General features: G+C 43.1%; 1 protein-coding gene across 1 annotated transcript in view; it reads left to right on the top strand.

Moving 5' to 3' along the window:
- The first annotated feature begins 1,183 nt into the window (after positions 1-1,183).
- The window catches only part of PTPN20 (protein tyrosine phosphatase non-receptor type 20), a 33,215-nt gene continuing 22,488 nt past the window's right edge, over positions 1,184-11,910 (top strand). Inside the window, exons 1-5 of the mRNA XM_066621045.1 lie at positions 1,184-1,217; positions 5,943-6,029; positions 6,405-6,469; positions 8,245-8,406; positions 10,211-10,379. Of these exons, the coding sequence (XP_066477142.1) occupies positions 5,957-6,029; positions 6,405-6,469; positions 8,245-8,406; positions 10,211-10,379 (469 nt within the window). The 5' untranslated portion in view covers positions 1,184-1,217; positions 5,943-5,956. The remainder of the gene's footprint in view (positions 1,218-5,942; positions 6,030-6,404; positions 6,470-8,244; positions 8,407-10,210; positions 10,380-11,910) is intronic.

Here is an 11,910-nt window from a genome sequence, read left to right as displayed (position 1 = left end):
CATGAACTGCCTCAGGGACTCCGGTTCCGGATTTTGCCTCGAGGTTGACTCCTGAAGCCTTTTCCATAACTGGATGTAGCCACAAGGCAGTGGAGGTTTGGGATCAGAGTTTTCCTTCTCTCAGATGAGCTGCCTTCCCAGGCAGACGAGTCCCATCTACCCGGTGGCTGTTTAGTTGCCTCTCATGACAAGTACAGCCAAACTGAGGGCCTATTCTTATCCCCACCCCCCAGGGGAATTAACTTTCCCAGTTAATTGTACAATTACCCTGTAAAATAGGTTGGCATTTCATTTCGTGTATTGTCCAGTGAAAGATTATGATAATGTATGGGGGGGAACCCTGAATTGGTTCCAAGGTGGAATTTTTTAAATCTAAAATTCCACTAACTGGCTACATTTATAATTTGCCATATTTACTTGAAGATCAAAACAACCCAGCTTGGAGTTGGCTACTACAAGCATGGCTATTCTCTATGTAACATATTTATCCTTATTGTTCATGATATTGATATTACTATCCCTATATCGCAGGTTTGAGGCTGAGAGATTAGTGCCCAAGACCACCCAGTGAGTTCATGGCAGAGGCAATATCTTAACCTGGGGATTTTCCTGGTTCACAACTGAGGGTCCAATCCTATCCAACTTTCCATCACCGATGCAGCCACAATGCAATCCCAAGGAAGCCTCCAAGACTGTCCCCCCACTGCAGGATATAGCACAGCCCCCATTGGCATGGCTGCATCGGCACTGGAAAGTTGGATAGGATTGGGCCCTCAGTCTCCTAACCAATGTACTATACTTACTCTCACTTAAGAGTTTACTCTTTACTAAATTGTGCCAGGGGATAAAGGTAACTTCACATATTAGGCTAATTTTGTGTTTGGTGTGATGCACCTCCCCATGCACAGAAGTGCATCTCTTCAGATAACACACTAGCAAATATCAGTGTGGCTGCTTTGTGTTGGTACTGTAATTGGCAGTGGGACTCTAAGACACTACATGCCAGCCAGACTGGCTGCTTTTATATTTGTATGTTAAACTTCTCTCTTGTGTTAGCACCAGATTGCTGAGACCCTTGGAAAAGACCTGTATAAGACCCCCCCCCCATGGCATCCATCCCCTGTTGACACATTGGGGACTATCAAGGATTTAATTTGCAAATTTTTTTTTTTTTTTAAGGAATGGTGAGCCAGTGATTCCATTGGAGCTACAGAATAGTAAGTTCTGTAATTGGTCTCATTTTTGTCCAGAGGTCAAAATACAGTTGTGGTGCTCTCATAAAGTCTCCAACCCTGGGACTACCACTACCACTTCCACCCATACTGACGGTTTGGGGCTGCAGTCTCCAAGTCCCCCTTATTGCCCCTTTTCATGCCTCGCCATCCAGTGGGCCAACTGCTTCACTGACAGGCTTCCTGCTTGTAGCATATTTGAAGAAGCTGTTATTATTCCTCTTAAGCCATTTCTGCCCAACACTGCATATATGCAACAGGGATCAAATGTGTACACTTGTGGGCTGGGCAGAAATGGGTTAATGTTGCTGACCATATGCTTCTCAAAGTCTTTCTTGGCTTCCTTTTACATTTCTTTTGCCAGCATTTGTGATCCTTTTTATTTTCCTTATTAGGGCAAAGACTTACACTTACGAAAAGTAGCTTCCTTTCTTCCTGATCCTTTACAGCCTCTCTGACTCTGCTTGTTAGCCAAACTAATCACAACAGTTCTCCATTTAGATTTTAAAATGAATTGTTCATTCTGTTATATATGGCAGACCTAATCACCTGCAGATTTTTCAACCGCAGATTTGACTCAACCTGTGTCCTCTAAACACAACCAGAGCTGTGCTCTGGTCACGTCCAGAGGGCTTTCTGAGGGCTTTCAAGGCCTCTGGGACACCTTAGAACAGGGCTTTTCAGACTGGGGCATCGCGACCCCTCCTGGGGGTGCGGGAAGCCCTGCACAGCTGTCCACAGAGCTCTCCGAAGCTTCACAAGTGAAAGTGGAATGATCACGCTAAACCAGAAGCAGGCCGCAATCACTCCACTTCCACTTTTGAAGCATCAGGGAGCCCCACGGATAGCCACTAGGGCTTCCTGCACCTCCAGGAGGCTGCAGGAGGCTCTGGTAAGTGTACCCAAGCCCCTGCAGCCCCCCTGAGTGGCTCAATTCTTCCCCCCACCCCTGCTCCTCCCAGCCCCTGCAAGAACTTACTGCAGCTTTCAAACTCCCTGGGAGTTTGAAAACCACAACCTTAGAACATCACTTCGGGAAAAACCAGAAGTGACATTCTAAGGTCTCCCCAGGCTTCAGAACGCCCTCTGGACACAATTGGAGCACAGTGCCAGTAATGCCTGGAGAACTGATGTGCCCTGACCCATGGATTTCATTATCTGCATGTTTCAGAGAACCCCCTCAGATGCCGAGGTACGACTGTATTTTTGAAAGCAAAACACTGCATTCTGATAAAGTCGCAGGTACACCAATTTTAAATGAGGAAAAAGCCTCAAGTTGAAATTCTGTGCATACTTACTTGGGAGAAAGTGACATTAAACTCTGTAGGAAGTACTCCAGAAGAGACATGTAGAATTTGGCTGTTAAACGTGGCTTATCTTTGGCTGGATTATGAATCTCAAAATTGCCAATTGCCATAAACATATTGTTACAAAAGCACTTAAGTTATCACTCCATTCTTTGTAGTAATTTTATTACTGTTCCTCATGGTATTTAGCCATTAATGCTCAAGAGCAGGATCTTATTTTTATTTTACCATTGTCAAATGCTCAGTTCTCTCAAACGCTTAATAATAATACTTGGCACTCCCAATAATCCAAGACAAGCAGGCTTGGGTTTTAAAGCAACCCTGATTTTATTGTAACATTACTGATGTCGTTCCATATTTCTTGTACAGATTCCAGTGGAGCGTAGCAATGACTTTATTGTAGCATTTTTTGTCATCACTCTCTGTGATTTTGCTGCACCCACTTAAAATGTGATCAGTTGTTTCATCTTTTTCTTTACAAAGCCTACGCTTGGCATCATTTCAGATCTTTTCCACTTTTGCCTTCATAACATTGGGTTGTAATGCTTGGTCTTGTGTAGCCATTCCTCTGTTAATTTCTTCAGTTTTTCATACTGTTCACTCAATGACAGACCACATATATGACAGTGGTCAAAGCACAATAAGGATGCTCTTAGTGAGGCAGTTGCGTCTCCCATCACCTGCAGCCGAGTGTCTGTTTACACAACAGAGAGGCTCTTAATGCAAAGAAGAGGCAATCTATCTCCAGTATCTCGCTATACAGCCAGAAAGTGACTGGCAGGGAGTGCCTGTTTACACAACACAGGCACTAGATTGGGCTGAATGACCTAATCGCATAACAACGGGGATAGGAGAATGTATCCCTGTCATTAAGTGACTCACACCTGTATATGGCAAAAGGTGGAACTTCCAAAAACAACTTCATAGTGTATCGAATTTTTAAAATCAAGACAACATTTTTCTTTAATCCTGGAAACACCTCATGCATCCCTGGACCCTCTTCATGCAACTCCTACTGGTGCAGGTCCCACAGGTTAAGAACCCATGTGCCAGAGTTAACTAGAATTCATTAGTACATCAAAGACTGTTTGAATAGTTTTGAGTAAATGGACCTAGTTGCATCTATCATAAAAAAAACAAAAAACTACCAAGTTAATGGTTTATCCATTAACGTGAGTGTTTGGGATTGTGGAATGAATATGACCATTTCACACTATGGCAAGGAGGAACATGAAAAGTGGTATGTAGTCCCAATCCTCTTCCTTTGCAGGTTGGAGCAAAGGACACTATGGGAAGAGTGGCTCACTGATGTTCCACTTTCCCAATATATTTTCATTTTGGTTAGGGAGAGTGACGTATTTTGGTAGTGACTGGTGGGGAGGGAACAAGCTTCATAGATGGAAGGTGCAGAGTGGGACACAAAACTGAAGGCAGATGGACATAGGGGAAGATGAAATCTGCATTTGGGACTGCAAGATTACATTTCCTGGCACATTTTAAAGAGATCAAAATGGTGATCAGGAGGAGCCAGCTGCAGAGAGTGTCATCGGCAAGTGTTACACTGCTAAAGCTGCCGCTGCCCACAGAGATGTAGGGAAGCTATTTTAAAAAGAAGAAAAAGCACATTCTATCCTTCGATAAGGGGGTGTGTTTAACATTTTGCAGGAGGATAACTTTTGGTTGCTTAATAACAAGGCACACAAGGGGGGGGGAAATACTAACTAGATAGGGCATTCAGACAGAAACCTGGGAGATCCACTTCTGTCTAAAGAAACTGTGGATACGGTTGAGAGCTTTGTGTAGGTCTTGGATCAACAAGAAGGAAACAGTGTGAGCACAGTTCACAGTAACATATTCAGTCAATGACATATTCAATCAATGACAAAATGCACCCTGAGAAACAGTCAAAGGAATAGAAGGAAGTTTCCTACTACTATAGAAATCAACTTTGGCACATCATATTGTATTTTATTGTATTGGCAACCTTCAGTCTCGAAAGACTATGGTATCGCGCTCTGAAAGGTGGTTCTGGCACAGCGTCTAGTGTGGCTGAAAAGGCCAATCCGGGAGCGACAATCCCTTCCACACCGGGAGCAAGTGCAGTCTGTCCCTGGTCTGTCTCCCTGGCTATGGGCCTTCCTTCTTTGCCTCTTTGCCTCAGTCTGTTGGCCAAGTGTCTCTTCAAACTGGGAAAGGCCATGCTGCACAGCCTGCCTCCAAGCGGGCCGCTCAGAGGCCAGGGTTTCCCACTTGTTGAGGTCCAGCGAGTCATGGACTCTCCGCTCACAACAGGAGAGGAAACTGAGCGCTTTCCACATGCGCTGTCTCCGACGCATCCTCGGCATCACCTGGCAGGACAAAGTTCCAAACAACACAGGCATATCATATATGCCACGGATATTACAGTTTTTTGCTTGGGAAAATGCACAAACCAGCAATGACATTAAAGTAGTCAGGGACAATGGGTGGCTCCTTTGAGGATGCTACCACCACCCCTTCTGCTTTTCACAGTGTTAGTGCCTTGTTTTTCTCCTGTGCCTCCTTCCTTAGTTCTTTTTTTTTTTTCAGCCTTCTCATAATTTTCCCCCTCTCTGTTTACTTACCTGGTCTCAGTTCACTTGGGAAGGAGGAAGTTGTCATGTCAACCAGACCACCCATGTTCTGCTACTGGTTGGTTTTAGGAGAGTCCTCTAAATTGTGGGGCTGTCTGTAAACCTGAGAGGAAGATTTTCCCAAGGCAGCTTTCTTTTGACTAAACTCTTTAGCTCTGAATGGTGGCAGCAAGAACTACCTTACTCCAGTCCAATCCCAGTTTAGCCAGTAAGGAAAGGATGAGTAGGGTGAATAGTAGCTGGCTACTGTCACTAATCTCTAGGCACTTTACCCATTTTGTCTTCCATTTTCCCTTATAAGGGGAGGAATGAGCAGGATGATGATGATGAATGGGGACCTTGGGGGGGGGGGGCCTGCATCCATTGGCATTTGTTTTTGTTGTCATTTTTCAGCACTGGCAATATTTACCCGCACTTCCCTACAATGATGTGGCATCCAGGGGCACATGGGCAATTAAAAAGACTACCATAAAGAGATGGTTATGCAGTGGAGCTCCTGCTGGAAGCTACTGTTACAAATCATAAATTGAAAATGAAGATAAATGGGAAAAATGAAAGTAAATCAAACTAAATGAAATGAAAACAAAAATCAAATGAATGGAAAATGAAATGAATGAGTCCCACCCCATAGTAATCAAAAATTAAAATTCTTGCACATGTGTAGAGCACTTTCAAAAGATTCAAAAGCCACATAGTAGATATATAGCTACATCTGGTTTGTGGTGTTACATGATTTGAAGCTTGTTAAGAAACATCAATTTTGTAAATGAACCGACTTTTTTTTTTTCCAGCGCTACCCAAAGAGATGTTGGACATGCAAGCACCTACCACAAATGAAACTGTAAATTTCCAAGAACATCATCTCTCCAGTAAACACAGTAAGGAAACTGTTTAGCCATCCTCTCTCTTTCTTTGTTATCTTTAATGCAGCTCTTTCCAAAGAAGACATAAACTGCAGGTGCTTCTGGTTGCAACAGATTAATTATTTGTGAGCCAAACTACCTCCCTTGGAGTATCAGTGAACAGTTTTACCCATTATCTGTCCTCCTGCTGGTGCCGCCAACCCTGTCATATTCCAGCTATAAGGGTTGCTTTGACAACTGCTCCCTGGGAGGTAAAAGGCTCTTGAGGGTTGCAGGCACATACTTCACTTAAGTCTATAGAGAAACAAGCAAACTGAGAGCTGAATAATCTTTGATGCAGGCAACAGTTTGATAACTTAGCTTTGAAAAGTGTGTCCATCTTTCTTGCAGAACAGTTTCCTCTTGAAGACAGTTTCACCCCTGAACATAGCGCCTCCAACTCCGCAGTGCATGAGGTATGACATAGATTTACCAATCCATAAAGAGAGCCAGGTGGTGTAGTGGACAGAGTGGCATATTTTGCCCCAGATTGTAAATGCCTACTTGGCTATGATGATTGAATGACTTTGAGCCAGTCACTGTCTTTCTCAGAATACCTTGACTCATAGGGTTGCTGTGAGAATAATGGGGGGGGGGGATTCCCCATGTATACCACACTGAGTTCCTTGAAGAAAGTGTGGGAGAAACTTATAATAAATAAAATTTGAAAACCAAACACAAAATGACAGCCATATGATTTCTAAAAACTGATTTTCCTCAGCTACCTTTTGAGCCTTTGGTTAATGGTCTAGCATCTTGTAACAATGAAATTTGTTGTATATATTATGAAATGTGATCTCATTTGCAATCAGGCTGATCTGTGAAAAAGTACGTGTAATGAACTTTTGTAACATTAATTTGTTAACACTTGCTTGGCTAGAGATACTGAATTAATTCCATCTAAAAGATGAACAGAAGGTTTCTTGGGTGATACTGGATAAAGTTTCCACCTCTGGATGGTACCCCCTGGCCACAGGCACTAGCAGTTGAGTGCAGAAATACACCTGTTTTTCAACTATCTTATTTCTTTGGGATAATGTGTTTCTGAATGCGTGGAAATTAAGTAATGGTTCTAGGGTCTAAAAGCTTCTGTTTTTAATCTTAGACTTTCTTTTTTTAAAGGAAAGTCACTGAATTACATGAGCTCTCTTTAAGGGTAGATGGGAATGTAAGGCTATTGTGGCTCTATAATTATTAATTAGTGCATCCAACAATGTACGTACTTAAGGGAGTACAGATCTGGACAGGGCCAATTCAAGTTCAGCTGAATCTCTAGACATGCTGCTTTTGGACAATCCATCTCCAAATCAGCATGGTCTATCAGCACATTCTGTGAGATAATCACAAAGAAATTACAACATGTTTGCATATTGAAAAATACAGAACATGTTGATCACTGCAGAAAACAGTACCCACTATTGACCTTTTCTTACATTACAAGTTTCATTGAATCAATGAGCCCATCAATGTTTAATTTGTTGTGTTTTGATATAAATTAGTTTCAGTTCCTTACTCAGCCATCAAGAACTCTTTAAGCAGTCTGGATCAAATCATAGTGGAAATTTTCTTCTGATACGAGGCTACATCTGGGAAAAGTCAAGCTGGCCGCCTCATGCATTCTAATACTTGCCTTCACTTAAATGAATTGTTTAAAAAGCAGACTTTTAACACTTCCTAACTTTATGAATACACAATGGAGTTTCTCCAGACAGGAAGGGCAAGACCCCTGCAATATTCTTATACAGTTGAGAGATTCTAAACTAATAAATAGGAGAAACAAAAAATATATTTAGGGTATTCAAAGTAACCCTTCAGAGTGCTTCATCTCAGACATCTTTGTGTGATTCTTTTGAAATATGAGGATTTCTGAAATATGAAGGTGAAAATAGATTTCATGTGCCAAATTTCATATGGTTACATAGAAAATCTCATTTTGATTTTTTAAAAATAATTTGAATATTTAACCTTTATAATGGTAGAACACCATTTGACACTTCTGCCAGGTGCTCCTTCATCTGTGTGCTCACACTTCTTCCTAACCTGCAGGACTTCTATTTAATACCATCACTGTACAACAGATGATCAAAAATATCCTTAATGATCATTATTTATTGTTTTGCTTGGCTGCTGTTCTGTTGCTGACTGTTGCTGTTCTGTTGCTGTTGCTGACTACTGTTGTTTTCCATTGCAGGATTGTATAATCAATATTGAGTTGGAGAAAGCAGCTAATGGCAGTCTGGGATTTGCTTTGGTTGGTGGTAGGAATGGCCGTGCAATCTTGATAAAAGCCATCAGCCCAGGTAGCGTTGCTGATATTGATGGAAGGCTTCGAGTGGGTGACATCTTACTGAAGGTAGCATCCTTTTTTCTTCTGTATTTTGCACAAAATGATAGTCGGATCTTGTGTGTATCTTGCCAAGAGCAGATTAAACCATGTCAGACAAAATAAATGTTTCCATAACAACAATGTCAGGATCTAGCGAATCATGAAATGTGGTGAATATGATCAGATTGACTAATAGTGCAATCCTATGCAAGTCTACTCAAAAGCACCTTCCATTGAGTTCAATGGGACATACACCCAGGTCTATAAGATTGCAGCATAAGCTTTGTGAGACTGCAGCCTGTTTTGTGGCATCACACCCCACAACAGTTTACTAAAAACTGCAAAAGGTGGGGTCAGGTTATGCATTTGTTAGAACATGTAGTTCTGTCCTGAGCAATCTTCAGTGAACTATGAGAGCGTTTGGTCGCCATCTATATTTTTAGGGCCTGATTTTTGCAACTGAATACTCAAAAGTTTGTTTTTTGCTATTGTAGAGGATGAATTTTGGTGAAATTATATTTTTGACATTTAGATTTTTTTTTAATCCTAAAAAAAATTCTAGAGAGTCCAAGACTTAAAAGTTTCTCAGAAGATTCTCAACAATAGGAAAGTCTGCTATTCATTTAGTAGATAACATCAACACTGATGTCCCAGCCGGTAGGTGGAGGTGGAGCTGCTGCATCTCTTCCTCCATAAGGGGCTCTGTGTTTCTAAATATATGGCAAGTGCCAGCAGCTAATCACAGTGCAAGGTTACACAGCACATGCAGAAGGAAAGGGAACATTGATGCCTAGGCAACTTGCTTTCCCTCCCGCTCCCCCATGTCTAGTTCCCAAGGGAGAGCATGAAAATACACAAGTAGACAAAAAACACCTTATGAACCAGTTTGGAATTGATTTTCTTTTTTTCTTTTTTACACTAGCAGATTGCTGGTCAGTTATTATATGAGCTAAGGGAACTTTGCATATCACTATTTAAAGCATTACTAAAAGCAGCCCACCAATGTGTTTGGTCATGAGTTATGTAAACCATGATGGTTAGGAAAAAAAAAAAAGCTGGACCATTGTATTGCAGAGAAGAATCTTTGATGCAAAATGGGCGGTGGTAGTATTGGGGTGCAAACCCTACCCCCCCCCACCCCCGGGCACCTTTTTGCAACATTCTTCTTTGGTGATTTGCAGCCACAGAGATTCATTTGTTTCTTTTGGCAGGGGGGCAGAAGGAAAAAAGTGGAGCAGGGGGGCCACAAATATGCCCTGTGTTGTCTAGGCAACACAGTGGGGGCACATCCGTCTGTTCCCACACTATGCTGGGAACAACAGAGGAGCACAGGGACATATCTCCGGGCAGCTGGGCAGTGCTTACTCTCTAGCATTGCTTGCAAAGTTGCAGAGGCTGTTCCAAGTCAGCCCAGCAGAAACTTGCTGGTTTGCAAGTTGAAAGCAAAAACTATTCAGTTAGTTTGCAGGTTCCTGTGGAAAAAATCTCAGGATCTCAAGAAGTCACATCCCCTTCTCTGAATTGTGGGCAGTCTTTGGAGGAAACAGCACTGGTGTCTTGCAGTGACTGTGAACATTTTTTCTTTGTAATTTAAGAAGGAATTTTTGTGAGTACTCAAAGAAAGCAACAGTCCAGACCCCAGGGCCTGATCACGTCCACACTCTTGTATGTCTGGCTGTATTATAAGACAGGGGTTCTCCCAATTCCATCAAATGACTCAGCTCTTCCCCTACCTGACCCCCTGGGAGAGGTAACTGCAAGGGATGCTATGTGGAAAAAGAAGCAGACAAATGAAGTCCAAAGTAATGCAGAAGGTGTGCGTTCCTTTCAGGTGAATGGGCATTTTGTGTCTGGCCTGACACGCAATACAGTGATAGACATTTTGCGCAAAGCTCACAGTACAGTGCAGCTCACTGTCTGCCGGAGCGCAGCACTTCGTTGGGCTTATTTGGATGGTCAGTGGGATGAACCTCCATTCCAGTGTGGATCAGCACAGCTTGGTAAGTCCTTGGATGACAAATGCTGATGTTTAAGAACATAAGAACATAAGAACATAAGAACAGCCCCACTGGATCAGGCCATAGGCCCATCTAGTCCAGCTTCCTGTATCTCACAGCGGCCCACCAAATGCCCCAGGGAGCACACCAGATAACAAGAGACCTCGTCCTGGTGCTCTCCCCTACATCTGGCATTCTGACTTAACCCATTCCTAAAATCAGGAGGTTGCGCATACACATCATGGCTTGTACCCCATAATGGATTTTTCCTCCAGAAACTCGTCCAATCCCCTTTTAAAGGCGTCTAGGCTAGACGCCAGCACCACATCCTGTGGCAAGGAGTTCCACAGACTGACCACGCGCTGAGTAAAGAAATATTTTCTTTTGTCTGTCCTAACCCGCCCAACACTCAATTTTAGTGGATGTCCCCTGGTTCTGGTATTATGTGAGAGTGTAAAGAGCATCTTCCTATCCACTCTGTCCATCCCCTGCATAATTTTGTATGTCTCAATCATGTCCCCCCTCAAGCGTCTCTTTTCTAGGCTGAAGAGGCCCAAACGCCGTAGCCTTTCCTCATAAGGAAGGTGCCCCAGCCCCGTAATCAGCTTAGTCGCTCTCTTTTGCACCTTTTCCATTTCCACTATGTCTTTTTTGAGATGCGGCGACCAGAACTGGACACAATACTCCAGGTGTGGCCTTACCATCGATTTGTACAACGGCATTATAATATTAGCCGTTTTGTTCTCAATACCCTTCCTAATGATCCCAAGCATAGAATTGGCCTTCTTCACTGCCGCCGCACATTGGGTCGACACTTTCATCGACCTGTCCACCACCACCCCAAGATCTCTCTCCTGATCTGTCACAGACAGCTCAGAACCCATCAGCCTATATCTAAAGTTTTGATTTTTTGCCCCAATGTGCATGACTTTACACTTACTGACATTGAAGCGCATCTGCCATTTTGCTGCCCATTCTGCCAGTCTGGAGAGATCCTTTTGGAGCTCCTCACAATCACTTCTGGTCTTTACCACTCGGAAAAGTTTGGTGTCGTCTGCAAACTTAGCCACTTCACTGCTCAACCCTGTCTCCAGGTCATTTATGAAGAGGTTGAAAAGCACCGGTCCCAGGACAGATCCTTGGGGCACACCGCTTTTCACCTCTCTCCATTGTGAAAATTGCCCATTGACACCCACTCTCTGCTTCCTGGCCTCCAACCAGTTCTCAATCCACGAGAGGACCTGTCCTCTAATTCCCTGACTGTGGAGTTTTTTCAGTAGCCTTTGGTGAGGGACCGTGTCAAATGCCTTCTGAAAGTCCAGATATATAATGTCCACGGGTTCTCCCGCATCCACATGCCTGTTGACCTTTTCAAAGAATTCTATAAGGTTGGTGAGGCAAGACTTACCCTTACAGAAGCCATGCTGACTCTCCCTCAGCAAGGCCTGTTCGTCCTTTGTGTCCTTTGTTTGTGTCCTTTGGGCCTGGCTGGGCCCTTATCAGTGACAGTGTAGTTCTGACTTCCTCATTTATC

The sequence above is a fragment of the Tiliqua scincoides genome, chromosome 3 (assembly GCF_035046505.1).
Source record: "Tiliqua scincoides isolate rTilSci1 chromosome 3, rTilSci1.hap2, whole genome shotgun sequence".
NCBI classification, from domain to species: domain Eukaryota; kingdom Metazoa; phylum Chordata; class Lepidosauria; order Squamata; family Scincidae; genus Tiliqua; species Tiliqua scincoides.
The sequence above is the reverse complement of the archived record's forward strand: the minus strand, read 5'-3'. Positions and strand labels throughout refer to the sequence as shown.